Source organism: Rhinolophus ferrumequinum, chromosome 12, assembly GCF_004115265.2.
Source record: "Rhinolophus ferrumequinum isolate MPI-CBG mRhiFer1 chromosome 12, mRhiFer1_v1.p, whole genome shotgun sequence".
NCBI lineage: Eukaryota > Metazoa > Chordata > Mammalia > Chiroptera > Rhinolophidae > Rhinolophus > Rhinolophus ferrumequinum.
The window spans coordinates 80,683,075-80,703,645 of NC_046295.1; the positions used below are offsets into that span (position 1 = coordinate 80,683,075).

At 56.2% G+C, this 20,571-nt stretch overlaps 1 protein-coding gene across 3 annotated transcripts; it reads right to left on the reverse strand.

Moving 5' to 3' along the window:
• Nucleotides 1-1,242: 1,242 nt before the first annotated feature.
• Nucleotides 1,243-10,281, reverse strand: GBGT1 (globoside alpha-1,3-N-acetylgalactosaminyltransferase 1 (FORS blood group)). Of its 3 annotated transcripts, none has more exons than XM_033123975.1 (6): nt 10,134-10,281; nt 9,047-9,235; nt 8,454-8,519; nt 4,314-4,479; nt 3,611-3,745; nt 1,243-2,517 (listed from the first exon to the last, which is right to left on the reverse strand). In XM_033123975.1, exons 4-6 carry the CDS (start codon nt 4,412-4,414, stop codon nt 1,833-1,835), a joined length of 921 nt encoding a protein of 306 aa, XP_032979866.1. In that variant the 5' UTR covers nt 4,415-4,479; nt 8,454-8,519; nt 9,047-9,235; nt 10,134-10,281; the 3' UTR covers nt 1,243-1,832. The 3 variants fall into 3 exon arrangements, with proteins under 3 accessions (XP_032979866.1, XP_032979867.1, XP_032979868.1); XM_033123976.1 differs by lacking the exon at nt 10,134-10,281 and adding an exon at nt 9,531-9,958; XM_033123977.1 differs by lacking the exon at nt 10,134-10,281 and having other exon boundaries at nt 4,314-4,349; nt 4,429-4,479; nt 9,047-9,173.
• Nucleotides 10,282-20,571: the final 10,290 nt, after the last annotated feature.

Sequence of the window (20,571 nt, forward strand, 5' to 3'; positions counted from 1 at the left end):
CCTGGGTCAGACTAGCTCCCCACCCCACCCCTTACTTCTTCCCACCCATGGAGCATCTTTGGCCCAGGCCCTCAGCTCCTTTTAAGGGAAGTAGCCTGGATGCTGGTTTGGTTCCAGGAGTTGGGTTCTGCCACCCACTCAACTTACATCTGAGGGCTACACCTTAGGGTGGGGACCAGGGTCAGCTATAGTCCCCAAGGGCTTGGGTCAAGGTTCAGAAGGCTCATCAACTGGGTCTGGAAGACTCCGGGCCCAAAGCTGGGCTGAGAGTGAGGCCGGGGCTCCCTTGTCCCCTGCAAGGCTGATGCAGGGCCACCTCCTCCTGGGGCTCTCCCTGGTCGCCACATCAAGGGGTCTCTTGCTGCTCCAACCTGGAAGCTCCTTAAAGGCAGGGCTGCTCCTTCAACATCTCCCTGCTCCATAGCCTTCTCCTTCTCCTGGGCCAGGCCCTGACCGTCCCCTGGGGACACAGAGGTCCCTTTGCCCAGGAAGCATCCTCTCCAGCCCAGGCTATGTCCTCACACTGGTCACTCAGTCTGCCCCACCCTTGTGATCACCAGCTAAACCACATGTTGCAGGAAGAGCGGGCTTAGGGGTGGCACCCAGCTTTGCCACGGGTGGCCAGGTGTGTGGGTGCTCATCCTGATATGGCCACAGAGTGCACCCTTCCCTGCCTTCCATCTCTCCTCTCTGTGGCAAAAATGCTGCTGCTCCCAGGGGAGGGGGCACTGGGCCACCAAGCCCTGAACACACACTGGGGGACAGAATCACCGTGGGGCTCTGAAGTCACTCCAGCTGGTGTAAGATGGTTTGAGGTAGCCCATGGAGGAGGGGGCCCCACCACCCCCTGAGACCTGGTGACGCTGCCCTTGCAGGTCCTCTAATTCTGGGCCTAAGGCACAGCCAGCAGTGGCCTCAGAGGGCTGAGGCTGACCGGATACAGGAGGGCTGGCAGACACATTTATTATATGCTCAGGGAATGAACGCCCTCAGGGTGTCCAGCTGATGGGCTCTGCTCTCCCTTGACTCAGCTGGGAGGACGACATGTCCGGCAGCACGATGCACTTTACCCAGTCTCCCAGGAGAACTGGGATGAAATCCCATCTATTGCAGCAGCCAGCTTTAGCCTAGGTTTTCTGGGAAACTGTCTGCCCTGCCCCATCCAACAAGTTGATTGCATTTGAAATCCAGGCTGCCTATGTCCCCTGTGGCTGCAGCACGGACACTCGGATGTGGTTAGGGCATAGCACATACCACCTTTATTAAAACTGCCCCAACCCTCTAACAAAGAAGGCAGTGAGTGCCGAGGAGGGTGGTCACCATTGGGTGCAGCTGGACTGGAAGGCAGAGAACCTAGACCCGGTCCATTTCACACCGGGGTCCTGAGTGAGGCATTGGTTCCCCATGACAGGGACATCAGAGCACTGGAGTCCTGCAGCCAGAGAAAAGGGTCCCAAGACGCGTGACAAGTGCAACTTGAAGGTGACAAAAGGGGACAGGCACTGAGTAGGGCCAGACTGCAGAGCCCAGCCCCAAAAGGCACGTCTGCTGGGGAGCCTGTGGGCCCTGCCGTTTTTACCTCTACTCTCCCCTCTCATGTCCCACCTTTCCTGAACCACACTGCTGTGCGGCGAGCTTTGCGTTCCCCTCATGTGGGCACAGCCCTTTACAGTTTACAAAGGCCCTTCCACATCCACTTTCCGGTTGGTCTCTCCTGACAGACTGAGGTAGGCAGGACAGGGCTGGTCTCAGCTAAGGCTTGAGAAGTAAGGCACTGGGGCGAGCTGGGCGCAGGCCTTGGGGAACCATCCACGGCAGCCTTGGCTCTACTGTCAGCTCCTCAGCCAGTTGGAGTTCTTGTCCACTGTAGAAAAGCGGATCAGCTTCAGGCTGGCTGGCCGGGGCTTCCTGTAATCCCAGAGATACTCCGGGGACAGCACTTTGGAGGGCTTGTGCGAGATGAAGCGGCGGTTCAGGTGGCTCTCCTCCTGCCAGGCCGCCATGATGCCGTTGGCCTTGTCTGCCAGGATGGCCATGTGGCAGCCTCTAGTAAACTCGTACACCCTGCCCACCCGACCCCCAAAGACCGCCCCACCATAATAGAAGTCCCCTTCACTATCTGCCACAAAGGCGGTGGAAACATGCCTGCGCTCGTAGGGGAACTGGTGTCGGGGTACGGCGTAGTAGCCTGGATGAATGGCAGCCACTAGGTCTCCCAGGGTCTCAGGGCCCCAGGGGTTCTGGAACACCATGTCCACACTGAGGCAGAAGAGGTAGTCCACCTCCCGGTGAGCCCTCGCGGCGATGTGCTGACTGACGGTCTCCATCTGGCGCATGGAGACCTCCTCCCAGCTGGAGTGTTCCCGGATGGGGATGACACTGAGCAGCCGGCCGGGGCCCAGCGGGACCCGCGGGATGGCCTTGGGGTCATCCGTGAAGATATAATAACGCACCCAGTAGCCATGCATGAAGAACTGCTCGGCCGACTCTAGGAAGCGCTGGACGAAGCAGGTGTACCTGGTGGTAATCACCCATCACCACGGTGGCCCCAGCAGGGCCACTGCCTGGGTCCCCATTACGTGCTGCTATGGCACAGGGCCTGGAGATGGCCAGGCTAACTCACCCTCTCAGGTCCCCAACTCCAGGAGTCACTCAGGTCTGACTCTCAGCTTTGTCGTCTGTCAAATGCCCACAATCAGAGCACCTACCTTTTAAGACTGCCATAAGAATGCTACTTAATGATGACTCTTATATTCACAAACCGAACTAACTTTTACTGAGCGCTTACTAAATGCCAGGCAGTGTTCTAAGGGATTCTTCTCTTCTTAGCACCTCATAAACTCACTAGAAGGCAGGCACCATAATCCCCATTTTATAGGCAGAGACACGGTGCCTCAGAGAGGAAAGGAACCAGGACGCAGGTAAGTGGCTGCATCAAGAGAAAGTGAGTGGTGCTGGGGGCTCAAAGAGGAAGGAAACTACGTATGCGGCCCTATCCTCCAGGCCACAGCTGATTGGACCAGGGCTCACCTGGCTCTCGGGGGCCACCCATCATCTGGCCAGCACATTGGGCCTTGGGACCCATCATGGTCCTAGAAAGGGACCCAGAGGGAAGCTGCCAGGAGGTGGCTCCTATAGGAAGGGCCAGGTAGATTGAGGGAGGAAAGGAAAACAGGAGAAATCCAGAGTAGGCAGGCACAGGGCGGTGGGGGCAAAAGCATCCTGAGGGAGGGGCCAGCTCTGCCTGGGTCTCTTCACCTGCCTGCGGCCAGACCACAGACTCCCATTTATGTGAGGTGGTCTGGGGGGTTTCCATTCTTTCATACCAGTCTGGACTGCTCAGGGGAAGCAGAGAAGGGTGAGGGGGCAAAGGTTCCCTCCGTTCCCTCACCTGGGCTGCCTCCCCCTCCCCTTCCATGCCAGGGCCAGACCCCTTCCTCCAGGAAGCCCTCCTCCCACCATCACACTCCACTTTCTGCCTTCCCCTTGTGCAACAGGGCCTCCCTGGTCCCTGGGCGGGGTCCTGTGTCCAGGTCCTGCCTCTCCCCAGACTGTAAGTTCCAGTGGCTCAGAGAGAACTACCCCTCGTCCCACCCAACCCCCTACTCACTTCCCTACGGCAAACGCCGTAAGCCCGATGGTCAGGTTCAGCGGCTGGTAGATGTGCTGCAGAAGCTCCGGGTTGAAGGTGCCCTCGGAGATGATGGGCGCCAACCAGGGCGTGAGCGTCAGCAGCTCCGTGGGCCTAGCAGCAGGGGAGGCCACGGCGATTGACACCCTGCCCTTGTGAAAGCCTCGGTCTCACCCTAGCCCTGCCTCCCAGGCTGTGTGGGCCTCAGTATCCTCGGCTGCAAAATGGGTATCATAATAGCTCCTTCCCAGGGTGGTCGGGAGGGCCAGGAAGTAACACACGTCCAGTGTCTAGAGGAGCCTGGCATGCCAGGCACCGGCTAGTGCCTAATAAACGGGGTCATCAATATTGTCATTAATGACGGATTGAGCACCTGCTATGCAGCAGGCACAACGCCGTGCAGTTTACAAACCCCATCTCATCTAGTCCCAGCCTCCTGTGAGGTGAGCAGTGTTATTATTATTATTATCCACCTGTACAGAAAAAGCTCAGAGCAGTTGGGTACCCTGCCCAAGGTCACACAGCTAGTGACAGAACTGGACTGGAGCCCAGGTGTCAGACTGCCTGGACTCCAAGGCCACCTGGCACCTCCACCACTCCGACAAATAAGTCAGAGCTCTGTCCCCCACCTGCCCTCCCAGGTCCCTGTCCATGCTGCACCCAGACCCTGATCAGCGCCTACCTCTGTTCCAGCAGCTTGGGCTGAGGATACTGTGACCTGGAACCGAGAAGGACTGGGGGTGAGGGTAGGCAACCCCCACCCCCGGAGACACAGGGGGACATGACAGTCTGCTTACGGGGCCACGGGCTGGAACGGCTTCTCCCCCTTGTACTGCAGCTTCATGTTGCTGGTGGGCAGAGGAGAGAGATAGTGGTTAGTGCCGGGGTTAGAGCCATTAGTGAAGCTGAGATTGACCCAACACCCCCACAGGACAGGCACCCCCCACTCCGGTTCCGTGTGGATTCTCTCCAACTTTCTCCACTGCTCTGCCTGCTCTGCAGGGGCTGGGCTCCTACAGAAACCATCTGTCCCGGGTACTGAGTGGCAGAGTGGTGATTCCAACCTGGGGCCATTTGTCTCCAAAGCTATGCTCTTTCAACCATGGCACTCTGTAGGAGCCTGGCATTGGGTAAAAGGTTGGAGAAGCTGCAAATGACCGGTGAGCCCAGTTCTGCCAGTCCCTAGCCTGGGGAACCTTACTTAATCCAAGCCCACAGTGACGGTCAGTTGTCAGGCACAGTTATACAAACACTAATCAAAATGCTATGAAAGTTTTTTGTAGACGTAATTAACATCTGCACCAGCTGACTTTATGTAAAGATTATCCTGGATCATCTGGGTGGGCCTGATGCAATCAGTTGAAAGGCCTTAAGAACAGAACTGAGGTTTCGCTGAAGAAATTGTGTGGGTGGCCTGCAGTGTCAGCTCTTGTTCTTCCTGCCGGCCTGCCCTGTGTTCACACTGGTCTGGCTACTCCTAGTTGAGCAGGCCAGTTCCTTTTACCTATCTATCTATCTATACATCTATCTACTAGCTATTATCTATCTATCTATCTATCTATCTATCTATCTATCTATCTTCCTCCCTCCTTCCTGCTGGTGCTATTTCTTTAGTGGAACCCTGAAGGACACACCCACTTTTCCTCATCTGTAACGTGGGTAACCACCCTAACCCTCACAGCTGTGAGGGATGTGAGTCAGGGGCTCGAGCCCACACCCAGCAGCCTGTGGGGTGAGCCTCCACTCGCGTCAACCAAGGCCACCCTGGGTAGAGAAGTGAGAAGGGGGTCCCTGAGGAAGCAGGTGGCAGGTTGCACAGAGTGTCCCGCTCTGCCACCATCTGGTGGCACAGAGATCTGGGGCCAGACATTTGACTCCTAGGGGTTTAGTTCCCTCACCAGGGAAAATAGAACTTTCTGTATGGAGTTGTTCCCCAGGCGTAGAGGTGAGGCCCAGAGAAGGGAACGGCCTGCCCCAGGCCACACAGGGAGCCAGCTCCCGGGAAAGGCCCTCTGGAAGGCTCGACTACCATTCATTTAGGAATTTTCAACATCTCATGTATGAGGGGATGGCTCAAGCCTCCCTGAGTTTTCCCATCGATGCTTTGTGTGTGTGGTAAAATATATACAACAAAGATTTACTGTTTTACCCGTTTTCAGGTGTACAGTTCAGTCGTGTTACATACAGTCACGTGGTGTGCACCCATCCCCACCCTCCATCTCTAGAAAATTTTCATCTTCCCGAACTGGAACTCTGTCCCCATTAAACAGTGACTCCCCTGTGCCCCCTCCCCCAGCCCCTGGTAACCCCAGCCCCTGGTGACACTCTAGGGACCTCATTTAAGTAGAATCATATAGGATTTGTCCTTCTGTGCTCAGTCTATACTCTGGAATTAATTTTTTAAAGTCGACCCATCAAACTGGCCCTCTCCCCTAGTTTCACACAAACAAGCACATTTCAGGTCCCTGCTCAGAAAAAGATGGCGGTCAGAAGGGAGGACCGAGTACCTGCCAGCCCAGGGGTCCACTCTTCCCTCGCAGTGGCTCCCCTCCATCCCCGCAAGGCCAGACTTGCTTCAGCTGCCTTAAAGAATGAGACATAATATACCAAAGCCACAGACGAGCCCCAGTCAAAAGAAGGAACTTCGCATTTCTAAACCTCTGAATATAATACAATTAAAAGTCCAGAAGAAACCCAAATGAAGGGGGGAAGACGTGACCATCGAAAACAAACAAAAACCTCCAACTTCCACCTGTGAAAAAAATAACTCAGTAGAACCAAGACACTGTGGGGACAGAGCCCCAGAGAGCAGTTTCCAGGCTCTCAGCCTCACATGGAAAGGTGCTGGCTCGGTTATTAGATGGCCATCCGCTGTGGCTAGGTGGCCATCAGCTGTTACCGGTTAGCCATTAGCCACTAATATAACTGCCATGGCTACTCTGGTTGGTTGCCAGAGAAGCGGACTGTGGATTGCGACTAGTAAGTGTGGTTAGCAAGCGGATTGTGGATTGCGGATCATGTGGATCCTACTTCCTGTGTCTCCCCCAGCCGCCAGGGAGACTGGGGTTCAGGGAGACCCCTCATTGGGTACTGGTGGATGTTTGCTTTTGTGTCTCGACCAGCCGCCAGCGAGAATATAGTGGTCTGACTCCCCTATCTATGGCTCCGTGGGTGTTCCTTTTTGGCCTCACCATGTCCTGTGTTCTTGTGCGGGGAGCGGGAGCTGAGTCCCTCCCTGCATGACAAGACAGACAGACTGGAAAGGAAAAAAAAATAATGTAGCAGATGTGCTCAGCCAAGGACCATGACAGAGAACCGCAAACAGGCCAGAGAGAGCAGGCATGTACAGGAAGAAGAAATTCAATCGGTGGGAAGGCGTGGGGGAAAGGAGGGCCTTCGGTAGGAATCAAACAAATGAAATTTAAACCAGAGATACCCTGTTTCCCCGAAAATAAGACCCAACCAGAAAATAAGCCCTAGCATGATTTTAATGCGTCTTTTGGAGCAAAAATTAATATAAGACCCAGTCCATTTCTCGGCTCAGCAAGGTGGTTTGGTTTTAGTTTTTCTAGTTTCCAGTTTGTTTTCCACTTTCACATGGTACTTCCATCACTGGCCCAGGGGCAGTGTCGCCTGGGGTATGTGTGAATATGAGTGTGTGTTGTGCCCTGGTCCTTCCGGAAAGCAACCTGACAAGATAGATCAAGAACCTCTCCATATCCTCTGGCCCAGGAAGGGAATATATCAAATGGAAGGATCATTAAGATGGAAAAAGCTTTACCAAACCTGCTCATTACAAACTAACGTAGAACACTGGGAAACTGCAAACAACCTAAAGACCTAAATCCCCAAAGTTGTTGATAGGAAAGGGGTTCACAAAGTATGACCCAGCCCCTGAGTGGGATAAAATGGTGACCACGAAAAGTAAGAATGCACTTCTGAAAAACAGGACAAAAATCGGAAAAACATTAAGATCACAACTATTTTCAATAGCAAGCAGGCTTTCTGCTTTTAGAACCAAGTAAATGCACATTTTGTTCATTTAGAAAGTGCAGCAACCAACAAGCTGACAGTGAATTTCCTGCATGGGCCACTGTAGCTGTACCCACCTTAAAAAAAAAAAAAGAACTTTGGGATTAGAGTATAACTCAAGCAGATGGGACCCAAAAGGGTTTTTCTTTTCTGTCATCTTTTCTGCCTTCCAGCTTCCTAACTTACTATATTTTGTTTTTATAATAAAATACACCTTGTTAATTAGTAGTCTATGATCCGTATTTTAAAGTTTCCTTTAGCTATCATGAAAAACAAAAGACGAGGGGCCAGATGCTTCCTTGCGACTGATTTTTCTCACTCTCAACTGTCCAAAAGTCAGATGCGTTATGTGGGGAAGACTTTGGTCACATGTTAATTTGTTCCTTGAATCCACATAGAACACAAAATTGAGCTAACTGGCCAAGTCCTAAAGCACTGTTCACTGAGCACCTACTATATGCCAGGTGCTACCCCAAGCTATTTACAAGCACCATTGCACTCCCTGCTCCCAGTGGTTTGGGATGGGCGCCTCTACCATCCCATTCTACAGATGCAGCAAGTGAGGCTCAGAGCTATGCAACATGCTCAAGGTCCACTGCGGAGGGAGCACTGCAAGGACACCTGAAGACTAAAACAGGGCAGCCCATAAATTACCCAAACACTTATCACACTGATCAGAACCATGAGCTTAGAACCTAAGAATCTGCAGGCAAAGTGTCCTTAAAAACTCTCCCATCTTCCCTACTCGGGGTAGCCCACATGGCCCCAATTCTCCTAGCCCCATACTTACAAGATCTCTGGGCAGGGGAGATAATAGGGGACGTAGGAGAACGGCAGCCAGTTCTTGACACATAACCTGGGAAGGAAAAACACCTGCTGATTCAACTCTGCCCCAAAGGCTGAAAACCTAGTTGGTGCACTTTTGTGGGAGTGAAGGCCCCAGTGGTGCATCTGGGGGTCCCCCATCACTCCTCAGGTCTGGCTGACCTTGGAAGACAAAGCCTCCTGGTCACCCAGCAGGCAGTCATTGTTCACCCGCAGTCATTCACTCCTGAGCAGGAATGTTCTTGAAGCCAGACCCTGCACACAAGGCAGGGTTGGGGGAGGGGGAGGGGCAGCCCTGGGAACTTCACAGAATGAACACACAGGGTGAATTCTGGAGCAGCAACAGGAGTTCCTCATTAACACAGCTGATTGATCAAGGCAGACGAAAGATCAAGTGCAGAGGCCAGGAGGCCCGTACAAGGCAACATTCAGAAGCCTAGTCCCGTTTTAGTGGGGTTGGGGTTGGGAGACATGTGTGCCAGGAGCGGTGGGTGAAACCTAGGGATCCCCTAAAGGGATCAGGTTTGTGGGAGGGAGGGCTTCATGACGCATACTCACCACAGAGCATAGAGGGCAGTGCCCACCAGCAGGCAGAAGCCCAGGCCCAGGGCCAGTCTGTGGCAGCGCATGGCTGGGTGCAGCATCTGACTCTGGGCATCCGCTGAGACGAAGCGCGCCTTAGCGAATCAGCATGCCCCTCTCAGGGGCGGCAGGCTGAGCCGGTGTCTCCAGGGTCAGGCGGAACACCTGCAAAGGAATGCTTTCTTATCCAGAGGACAGTGGCCCCGCCGGGAGAATGTGGATCCCAGGGCCCGTTCTGGAGGCTTCGGAGCCAGCTCTCACTGGCTCAGTGCTCAGCCTAAGCCTGCGGCTGTGCCTTGGGCCAGGCACTTGCGCGGGGCCAACACCTGCCCCACTCCCGCCTAGGCTCTCAGGTCTCCCTCCAACTTCCCCCTTTGGGAGGTGAGTAGATTGCCCCGGAGCTGGGCAGCAGCGCGGGGCGAGGCGCCTGGAGGATTCCCGTGGGAAACCATGAGGGCACCGGAACTCAAGCCCAGAGCCTGCACTGCCGGGACGCGGCGTGATTCCCGGGAGGGAAGGATGGCAGCAGTGCTTTCCTCCGGGAGGCGGGGCCTGGGCGCTTCAGTTCTCCCTGGCTCCAGAACGTTGGGCAAGCCAGTCACCACCACGGCCTCGGTGATCTCCTCGGATTCAAAAGGCTGGGTTGGGGAGGAGGGAGGACAAAACGCATTGCGCGTGATGACATGCGGGAATGGCGGTACGCGCTTGGCAGGGTGCCGGTCACGGCTACCACGGGACCCTTGCAGCCTAGCGGGGGTCCGCCCGACGTCAGAGAAAGTTCCTGGGGCTGGGGTTTCGGTGGCCTCAGGCAAGCCCGCTCCTTCGCCCTCCCTCTGCGGGCCTCAGTTTCCCCACTCGGGCCATGGGGCGCAGCGTCCTCCAGGCCTCCGCCTCGATCGTCGGCTCTGCCTCCCAAGGGGCCCAAGTCACCGCGGCAGCAGCGGGGCCACTCCGCGGACGCAAAGCCAGGCCCGAGCTCCACCCGCCCCAGCCCGGAGCGCTCCTCCTCGGCGACAGGGTGGGGCGGAGGGAAAGCGACTGTCCCTGCTGGGTGCAGACTCACCCCCTGAGGCTACCGGCGTAGGACGGACGGAGGGCCGCACCTTGGCCCGAGACACTGGAGTCCGCTCGCCGGAGGTCCCGCGTGACACACTGGACGCGCCGAATCTCTGGCAGTGAGCGGTTGGGCCTGACTCAAGGCCGGCGGCCGGGGGCGGGGCCCGCGAGAGGACAGAGTATCCGCTCGCCCCGCCCACGGTCTCAGCCCCGCCCATCCTCCTGCGCCCCGCCCACCGGCCTCAGCCCCCGCCCCCGCGGGGGTTCTCCTGGGTTCTGCTCTCAGCTCTCTGAGTTGGGGCCTCGCACACAGCGGGACTTGCTCGGGGACCCGGCAAGAAGGGCGGGTCCGGGAACTCATGGTGGGGATGTGGGCCTGAGAAGTCACAGAGAAACGATTTGGGAGAAAAACTTGAATGTTTTTAGAAAAGTATCGAAGCAATCACAGGAAAAAAACAGCTGGCCATCACACTGATTTTCAGTTTAGGATCCATCATTCCTCCTTTGCTCAGGGCCTCTGAGCCTGGCGCCCAGCCTGAGGAGCGAGCGGCTCCGGGAATCTCCTGGCTCCTCTATTTCCTCCCCTGTAAATAGGGTTGGACATACTTTCCTCCCACGGCATGGGGTAACATTGACCCCAGTTCACCCCGGAACTGCAGGATCCCCAGGGGGACCAGACCCTCTTACATTTCACCAAGGGTGGGCCAAGCACAGGGGGAGGAGCGGGAGGGAGGGCCTCTAGGCAAAGGCCTTTGCTTAGGTGTGGTGAAAGAGGGGGCATACAAGGGGACAAAAAGGAAGGTGTCCTAGTGGTCAAAAAGGGAGCAGTACCAAGGGAGGCAGTGGGAAGAAACCAGATACAGAGAAACGGCACGGAAGACAAATCAACCAAGGCTCAAGGTCACAATGATGTAGCTTGAAGTTGCAAACCCAGATCTGCCTGGCACCTGGGCACAGCCTCCCAGGTCCTTCAGGACTCTTATTGCCCGTGTCCGTCCTCAGGGTTTCCCTTGAGGACCACAGGTTCCTGGAAGGCAGGTCCTATTTCCCCAGGTTCTGCAGCTTCCTGGATCACGCTGGGGAGCTGGTGAGTGCTAGCTGAAAGGTCATGCTTCCATTTTTAGCTGAAACACTGGTTCCCTGGGACCTGGTCTGGGATCAATTGGTTTGTTTTTCTCACTCCGTTTAAGTTTGCAAAGTTCCCAGGTGTACCTTCTAGAGCAGGGGTGTCCAAACTGCAGCCCGCGGGCCAACTGCGGCCCGCAATCCACTTTTAATTGGCCCGCAGCAAATTCCAAAAATATATTTAGTTTACTTAAATAAACCAGGTGAGGCAATACGTACTTCACCTCGAGTGAGTGGCCCGGCTGTTTGTGTATTTTACCGCATACGGTCCTTGCCTTGGTAAAAAACGTTGAAAAAGTTTGGACACCCCTGTTCTAGACACTGGTGCCTACCTGGTAATAAAGAAGTGAACAAGATGGGCAGACCAAGCACTCTGCCAACTGGCCCAACCAGTATTCTCTGCCCCCCCCCCCAAGAGGACAAATTCAGCCCAAGGACAGCCTCTCGGTTGGCCTGGGAGGAGCCGGGTGAAAAAGGACCCCCCAGCTTCCTACCTCCTGCCCCACATCCCTGTGTGACCCCCTCCCCTCGAGGCTGGATGGACTGGGTTCCAATAACTAGAACAGGACAAAATGATATAGCATTCCAAGGTGGAGTTATGAAAAGTCTGTGACTTCTACTGGTTCCCTCTCCCCTGTGTTCCTTCCTCTCTGTATCCATCTGTCTATGTCTCTCTGTCTTCTGTCTCTCTGTCTCTGTCCCTCTGTCTCTTTGATCCCATGTTTTGAAGAAGCAAGACCAGATAATATGAGTTGTCCTATGGGGCTCCCGTGCGATTACCAAGGGGGTCCCCACCCACAGACAGGAAAGATCTCAGAACTGCCCCCCCCCTGCCCCGGTCCAAACTGAATCCTGCCAATAACCCGTGAGTGATCTCAGAGACAGGTGATCACCTGCCCCAGGTGAGCCTCAGTTGAGACCACAGCCCCAGCCTCCCTGGGGACCTTAAAACAGAGGCTCCCAGCTGAGCCGAGATAGATCCCGGTCACAGAGACTGTGAGACGCTCAACGTTTGGTGTAAGTGCTGAGGTAGGACAATATTGTCACACAAGAGAGACAGCCTGCACATCCCTCCAGGCTGGTCTGGCCCTGCGCTCCTGGCTCCCTCCCTCCTGGCTCCCTCCCTCCTGGCTCCCTCCCTCCTTGCTGCCCAGCTCTTTCCAGCCACTGGTTGATTCCTCTTCTGCCTCCAAGTCTCTGTACCTCACCCCCCCAACCCCCACTGTTCCCAGACACATGCAGAGCTGGTTCTTCTTGTCCTGCTGGTCGCAGGTAAGTGTCACCATGCAGCGGCCCTCCCTCCCTCCCACACCTGCTTCATTTCCCTAGAGCACTTGCCCTTCTCCCCCACCTGGATTTGCTTTCACCTGCCCCTCCAGGCTGCGAGCTCCTGGAAGGCAGGGACCACGTGGGTCCTTTCAGCACCTCCCCCAGGTCTAGCAGGGCCCTTGCTCAGGGTGAGTACAGGGGGCACTGCAGCTGAATGAATGATGAAAGGGTCTCAGTGTCCCTCCTACATCTGAGCAGCTCCCATTGTGGACGTGGAGGTTAATAATAAATGTGCGTGTTGGTTGGAGGCAGGGGGAGACCCAGAATGACCCCTCGGTGTCCCTTTTCTGCTCGTTGCTCCATTGAGCACAGTGGGCACAGCCCGCCTCCTGGTGGTCATCCCCAGCACTGCAGCCCCAGGCAGGAAAACCATAGACGAAATTACATACCTTTGGTTGGTGTCCAGTTCATCCGCGAAGCCTCCTCACCCCAGCCGGGACATAACTCGGTACAAACTTCCAAATGAGGACCCCAAGGCTCCAACAAGGATGGCCTTGTCCCTGGTCCCCAGACGAGTGGTCCAGTGCTCTGTCACGTTCTGCACTACCCAGGTCCCAAGACCCACAAACCGCAAGCTGCCCTCTGCTCAGAAGGACCTCGAGGGAGCAGACGCATTTTCCAAGGACTGGGAGAGCAGTGGGTTATGATGGAGAACCAGGGACACAGACTCTTCTAGGAGCCTGTGGGGCCCTCTGTGTCACACCATCTGTGTACCCCAATTTATAGAATAGGCTGAGGCTTTCTCTCCTGTAGCCCTCTCCACACTAGGGCGGGGGTCTCCTCCTAGCTCCAGGTGCCCAGAGTGCGGGATGCAGACCCCAGACCCTGTCCTGCTCTGTGGATGGTCCTGGCCCAGACAGACCCCACAGTACCTTGGGGACCCCCTGCCCATCAGCCTGGCATCTCTCCTTTCCCCATGCCATGTGTCCCAGGCACACTGCCAGGGGACTGGAAGCCCCTTCCCCACAGCAGTGCTGCCTCCAGCCCCTTTCTTCTCCACTTGTCACTTCAAGTGTGCACTCACCTTCTGGCCCAGCAGCGCAGTGTGTGTGTGTGTGTGTGTGTGTGTGTGTGTACACACGTGTACCTGTGCCCACGTGGGTATGCCCTAGAGGAAAGGACCCCGCAAGGGTGGGGGTTAGCAGGGTCCCCCAGGATTTGAGAGGCTCTCATTCCCAAAGCAAACCCCACGGCAGGGTGAAACCCTGCCCAAGGGAGCCAGAACCCTCCCTGGACTCTGACTTCCTGTGGGTCCTGGGCCAGTCCCTACCTCCCCTGGCCTCAGTTTCCTGATTGTCTCATAAGGTATTGTTCACAGAACTTCTCAAGCGCTGGGCTCCCTCCTACCTGGAGGGTGTGTTGGGGACTGAGGGCATCATTGGCCTCTTCCCGTGGGCAGACCTAGGTGGACCCACCCAGGGCAACCAGGTCTGTTTCCACAGCAAGGCGCACACATGGGACCCGTGTGGACCAGATGTCGTGCATGCGTCCTCACCCCCACTACCTATTCTGTGAACCACATGTCCCCTTATGCCATGGGGCCAACCGTATCCCAAACGGGCAGAGTTGCAGGATACTGGGCTTGGTGGGCATGGAGACCTGGGCACAGGAGAATCATGGGATGTATTCCTACCCTGCTGACTTGGTCCCACATCCACCTCAGGGTCCAGCTCGGTGCCTGGCTGGGTGGGTCAGGCAGTCCTGACCAGTGGAAGTGGACACCAGATGTCGGCAGGAAGGTCAGGCCGCCCCTCCCCTTTCCTCTTCTACACCCCCTCCCCTTTCTTCCTGGCAGGACCCCAGGACACAAGGTCCAGCCTGTCCATGGCTGCAGTCCTGGTTGGAGTAAGAGGGCTGAAGGGAGCTCACGGAGAGGGGCAAGTGTTGCGGTAGTTACTCTTATTGGGGAGCTCCTTGGGGGCTCAGTACTTTCACCCCACTTTATAGATGAGCAGTGGCCCCAGCACTCAAGGTCACTCAGCTCTGAATGACCAAGTCCAGCCGTGAAAGGGGCACTCAGAATTATTGCTGATCACAGGATTGGCAGTAGGAGCTGTCCCTGGTCCTGGTCCCTGTGGGTGGCCTGTTGGCTGCATGGAAGGGCCGGCTTTATAGTGCTCAGAGCTACTCCTAAGTAGGCTCTGTGGAAGAGCTGTCAGAGTGATGGGGCAGGCTCCGCCCCCCTTAGGTGGCCTTAGGGGACCCCAAGAAAAGGTTCCTGATGTTCTTCCTGCAGAACAGAAGGAGCTAGTCCGTGCACCCCAAGGGTCCCAGCTGTGGCCCCCGCTGCTGAGGAAGGGGCCACATGTCATCCGGTCAGGAGTCTGACCTGCCACTGCTCCTAGGCTCTGTTCCAGGAGCCTGGGGGGAAGTGGAAGGGCTGGATCAGTTGTGGGGGGATGCTCACGAGAGTCACAGGCCACCCTCCCTCACCACACTTTGTGCTCCAGGCACTGTGCCGAGTACTCAGTCAATCACCAGTACCCCATTTGTCCCTGCCCTCGGAGCGATCATTTAGACTTCAGGCTCACTTGGTCACCTGCCCTGCAGGTAGAAATCCCGATGTGAACCTAGAAGCCCTGAAAGCATTTAAGAAATTCATTCAGGACAAGGGATTCTCAGAGGAGGACATCTTGATGCCAGCCCACGTGGGTAAGAGGCTGGCTCTGTCCGTTTTCCTGGTGTCCACCCAGTATCCCCCTTTGTCCCGTGTCTCCTTGTGTCCCCTCCAGCTTGCCTATGTCCCTCTGTGTCCCCTGTGACTCTCTTGTTCCCTCCCCCATTCCCTCCGTCGGGGAGACGTCAGCGCTGTGACGTGTCTTGGTTTTCAGTCTGAGCTGCGGGTGGTGACAGGTTCAGGGCCCTTTTCCAGGGAATCATCTCATTCCTGGGTTTTTCTTACTTTCGACAGAAAACTGCATTCCTGAAAGTGATTAGGGTGAGCTACCCTGGAAGCAAACAAGAGTCCTGAGTTCAACGGGATGTCAGTGCCACTGGGGGCACCTCAAGTGCAGACAAGGGGGGCCCCGTGTGGGCCAGGGGTAGCCTTCGCTGCTCTGAGATCCTCTCTGAGACCCGGTCTTTGCTTTGGATGTCTGTCCACAACCATCATTCCTGGGACAGTCAGGGACTCCTTTCTTTTCTCTGTCTGCTGGCTTAGCTATTTGTATAACTCAGGAACAATGGTTCCACGTCGGTACCCAGCTTTCACAAGCACCTGGTGGCAGCTGGAACCTGCCCCCACACCGCTGCAGCCCCCACAACCCCAGGATGCCCCTCCAGCTAACCCCCATCCTGGCCCGACTGACCCCCTCCTAGGGCAGCAGGCAATGTGCTCCACAGCAGCCCCAGGGCAGTGCCCCCAGGACCCTCCCCCAGCAGGACATGGAAGGACCCCTGTGACCTGAGCCTGCTCTGCATCCCCGCCGCCCAGCTCTCCTTCCCCCCAGCCCGGATCCGCCATCCTTGTCCCATATAAAGAGCTTCAGTGGTTCCTGGTGACTCTGCCTGTCTGTGGGGACCTTCAGAGGGGCTGGGAATAGGGAAGGGGTGGGGAAGCCAGGGTGGAAAGGACGGGAGGACCCAGTGATGTCCTGGTTCAGAGGCGGGTGCCACAGGCCAACGGGCACAGGGGTCCAGGCGGGGGACTGGGTGCTGGTTCTCCGCCCGAAGTTCTGTGGGTGCTTTCTGCAGCTTCTGGATGGATGGTCGTGTGCTAGGGGAGAAGGGGTGGGTGTGGGGATGACAGCGTGGGCTGTAGCCCTGAGGTGGGGACACGTGAGCAGGTAGGTCACCTGGCCCTCAGGTTCCTCCCTGGCTGGAGGTCGTGGCAGGAGTGAGGAGGGAGGCCACCATGGAGGGTGTGGGCAGGAGGCCAGGCAGCCCAGAGCCCACCAGGATGGGGACCGCAGGGCACTGGGTCCCCAGCAGGTGTGCGACTCTGCTCCTGAATATGTCGTCACGGTAGTTTCCAGAATCACCCCGGGGCTTTTGTAGTGTTGTGGGGACAGAGCCAGGAGTGCAGTGTCCAGGCTCTCTGCCTCACGTGGAAAGGTGCTGGCTCGGGTAGTAAATGGCCATCAACTGTGATTGGATGGCCATCAGCTGTGGCTAGTTGGTCGTCAGCTGTAACCAGTGAGCCATTGCCACTAATATAACTGCCATGGCTGTGCTAGGAGCAGATGGTGGCTGAGCTAGCAAGCGCGGATTGCAGTTAGCACAGCCCGGGTTGTGTGGGGAGCAGACGTGAAGGGTGCAGAGTCAGTGAGGCCCCCCAGGTTCTCACTGGGGCAGCGATGGGAAGACGGAATAGGAGCCTGTGTTTGAGGGGAAAGTCAGTTCTGCCTGAGAGGGGTGAGGGGGCTGCAGTAGGTGCTGTGGGCATCCTGGGCGTTTGGAGCAGGCTGGGTGCTTTGCTTGGAGCTCAGGAAGGGGATGGGGGGGGCATCTGCTCTGAGGTGGGAGCTGGAGCCTGGATGCAGACCAGCTCTCTCAGGGGCATTGGGAGGGACCAGGGCTGGTACAGGATTCCCGGGGCTGGTGCAGCCAAGGCTGGTGGGAGGGGTGGGGGTAGGAAGGTGTGAGGGCACAAGAAAGCCGTTGTTTATCTTCCTAGAACCTAACGCAGAGGTGCACTGGTCCCCATTCCGATAACATCCTCCCTTCCAGATAAGGCTTTCTCTGAAGGAATCCAGCTGGAGAGTAATCATGGCTAATTACCCAAAAGTAAGAACCTTCATTCACAGGATCCAAACCAAAGACTTAATCACCACCCACGCTGCAAAATCAAGGGGCCTTTGTGAAGAGGAGGGAGGGGCAGGGTCCCATCTACAGGTCAGCCCAGCAGGAGGATAAATGGGCGGCAGGAAAGCCAGGCCCCTCCCGGAGCAGAAGAGACGCCCCCTGACCCAAACATGCAGCTGTCCCTCCTGACCGCAGGGCTGAGCCTGCTCTCCTTGCTGTGAGATGTGGGCACCCAGCTCATTCCTGCCAACGCTGAACAGGCGAGAGCCTGGGGTGGGGGGTGGGGGGGCTGGCGTGGACCGTCCGGGTCAGCCACCTGCCCTGGGCTAGGGTCTCAATTGTGTTGGTTTTGTGTCCTACAACTTTGCTGAATTCTTTTGTTGTAAAAGTTTTGTGTGTGAAATCATTAGCAGTTTCTACATGTAAAATGTCATCTGTGAACAGAGATTATTTACTTCTCCCATTGCAATCGAGATGCCTTTTCTTTTTCTTGCCTAATTGCCCTCGCAAAGACTTCTGATACTATGTTGAATAGAAATGGCAAAAGTAGGCATCCTAGCATTGTTTCTGATTGTAAAGGAAAATATTTCAGACTTTCACCACTCAATGTTATATTAGATGTGGGTTTTTTCAGAAATGGTCATTATCGTGTTCAGGTAGTTTCCTTCTAATTCCTACTTTGTTGAGTGCTTTTCTCATGAAAGGGTTTTATCACGTCAGATCGCTTTTCTTCATCTGTTGAGATGACCGCGTGGATTTTATCCATCTGTTGGTGAGGTGTAGCATATTGACTGTGTTGGTTTTTCTTTTTGTGTATTGAACCATTTTTCGATGAGGATCTTCAGCCGTCCTCATCCCCAGGCGTCCTCAGTCTGGCTGCCGTCATTACGTTTGTAGGATTCCCAGATGTCTGTATGTGTGAGTCTCAGGACTCCATACTAATCTATTGATCTGTGTGTCTGTTCTAACACGACGACCCCGCTGCCTTGATTTCTGCAGCTGGATAGAAAATCTGACTATCTGGTAGTGAAGCCCTCCAACTGTGCTCTGCCTCAAGAGTGTTCTGAGTATTGTTGGTCCTTTGCATTCCTACATAAATTGTGAAATGAGCTCATCAGCTTCCACGAGGAGATACCTGCTGAGGTATTTTATAGAGAGTGTATTGAATCTATTGACCAAATTGGGGGCAACTGACAACAGGTTTCAGGGAGATGCCATAACTTAAAAGGGAGGACATGATAAGCTGGGAACAAATATTTGCAACCCACATATGAGGCAAAGGGGCTAACGTCCCCTATATACCTGGCCCACATTCAGAGGCTTGCGTGACCTGGTCCAGACGCCCTCCACACTGTGTACCCCTTACGCCACTCCAGAGACCTACAAAACCCTTGCCCTCCTCAGAGCCCGTCTGCAGTGCCCCCCATGAGGCCACCTCCTCGGGCTCCAAGCACAGCCTTTGGGATTACGATGACCCGGGTTCAAAGCCACAGTGGGGCCACATCACAGCCCTGTGACAGGCAAGCTCAGGTGGTGACTCTCAGAGCCTCAGTCTCCTCCAGTGGGGTCAGTGACCCTAGGAGGGTGTGTTGGGGATTCAAGCAGGGGGATGACGGCACCTAATGTGCTCAGACTCAGGAGGTCACCTGGCCGGGGAGCCCCACACAGGACAAGGCCTCTGCTGGTCAGTGCAGGGCTCGACGGTGAAGAGCAACGATTCTGAGTCCCCTGTTCACAGCTGGACGTGGTCACTCAGAGCTGAGTGGCCTTGAGAGCTGGGGCCACTGCTCATCAATAAAGTGGGGCAAAAGCACTGAATGCCCAAGGGGCTCACTAATAACAACTACACCCAGCATTTGCCCATTCGGGTGGTGGGGCCCCCTCCTCCACGGGCTCCCTCCAGCCAGGGCTGCAGCCAGGGACCGGCTGGACCTGGGGTCCTGCCAGAAAGAAAGGAGAGGGGGTGTAGAAGAGGAAAAAGAAGGGGTGGCCTGACATTCTTCCTGCCCAGACCCGCGTCCATTGCCGCCTCCAGGTCCCCCGGACCCAGTCATGACCCGAGCTGGACGCTGGGATGGAGTCTGGGGACTACCATAGGGCAGCAGGGTGGGGTGTGTTGGAGACTCTCCTGTCTCCAGGTCTCCATGCGTACCCAGCCCAGTGCCTTGTGGCCAGCCTGGCTGGGGTGGGGGTGGTCTCAGAGTTCAGCAGGACATGGGAGTCACAGAGCAGTGAGGGGGTAGCGGACGGGATTATCCCCATCAGTCGCGCGGGGATCCGTTAGTGCTGTTTGCATTTTGCGTGTGAGCGGTAGGCGGGGTCACGTGCACGCAATATCCAACTGCGCAAGTCCCGTGTGCACGCCTGGCCGAGGACGCTAGACCCCGCTGCCCTTTTGGGTTCAACCTGCATCCTCTTGCGGGGCCTGGGAGGGAGTTCTACACCAGAGCGCGACCCTGCCACACGCACCCAGGGGGCAGAACCTGGGCTGCATCCACGCTGCACTGGGTTAAACAGTTCCTTGTCCAACCCCTCATGGGACAATTGGGAAACTGAGGCAGGAGAGGCAGGGACTGACCTGGGGCCCACGAGATGAGTGATTCCAGAGGACCAGGGAGGGTTCCGGCCTTCTAGGCCAGCCTCAACCCTCCCATGGGGTTTGCTTTGGGAATGAGAGCCCCTGAAATTCTGGCGACCCCCCTCCCATGTGGGGCCCTTTGGGCATCCACGGGGGCACGGCACACACACCCACACACTCTGACTGGCCATCTTTGGGTCACAAGGGGAGTGCGCATTGGGGAGGTGGCGAGCGGGAAAGGAGGATGTTGGATTGGAGGCAGCTCTGCCTGGGACAGGGGCATCCAGTCTCCTGGGAACATGCCAGGGGAGCCCCTGGCACGCGGAGGGGGGAGATGAGGCCAGGGTGATTCTGTGCCTTGCACTGATGTTTTCTTCCCACAGACATTGATTGAGCACCTACCCGGTGCAGGCACAGTTCTAAATGCTGGCGCCAGAACAAGACACACAACAGTTTGGCAGGCTGACAGATAGGATCTTCACCCCAGGCCACTAGGACCTCCGGGCAGCTGTGAGCTCAGGAGACCCATCAGCCCAGAGGCCGAGGCAAGGTTCCTGGAGTTCCAGGAACCGGGACCAGGACAGAGCAAGGACAACTTCCTCAGGACCTTGCAGCCATCCGTCACCAGGCTGGCACACGGAGGGCACAGGGACCCCATGGGAACATGCAG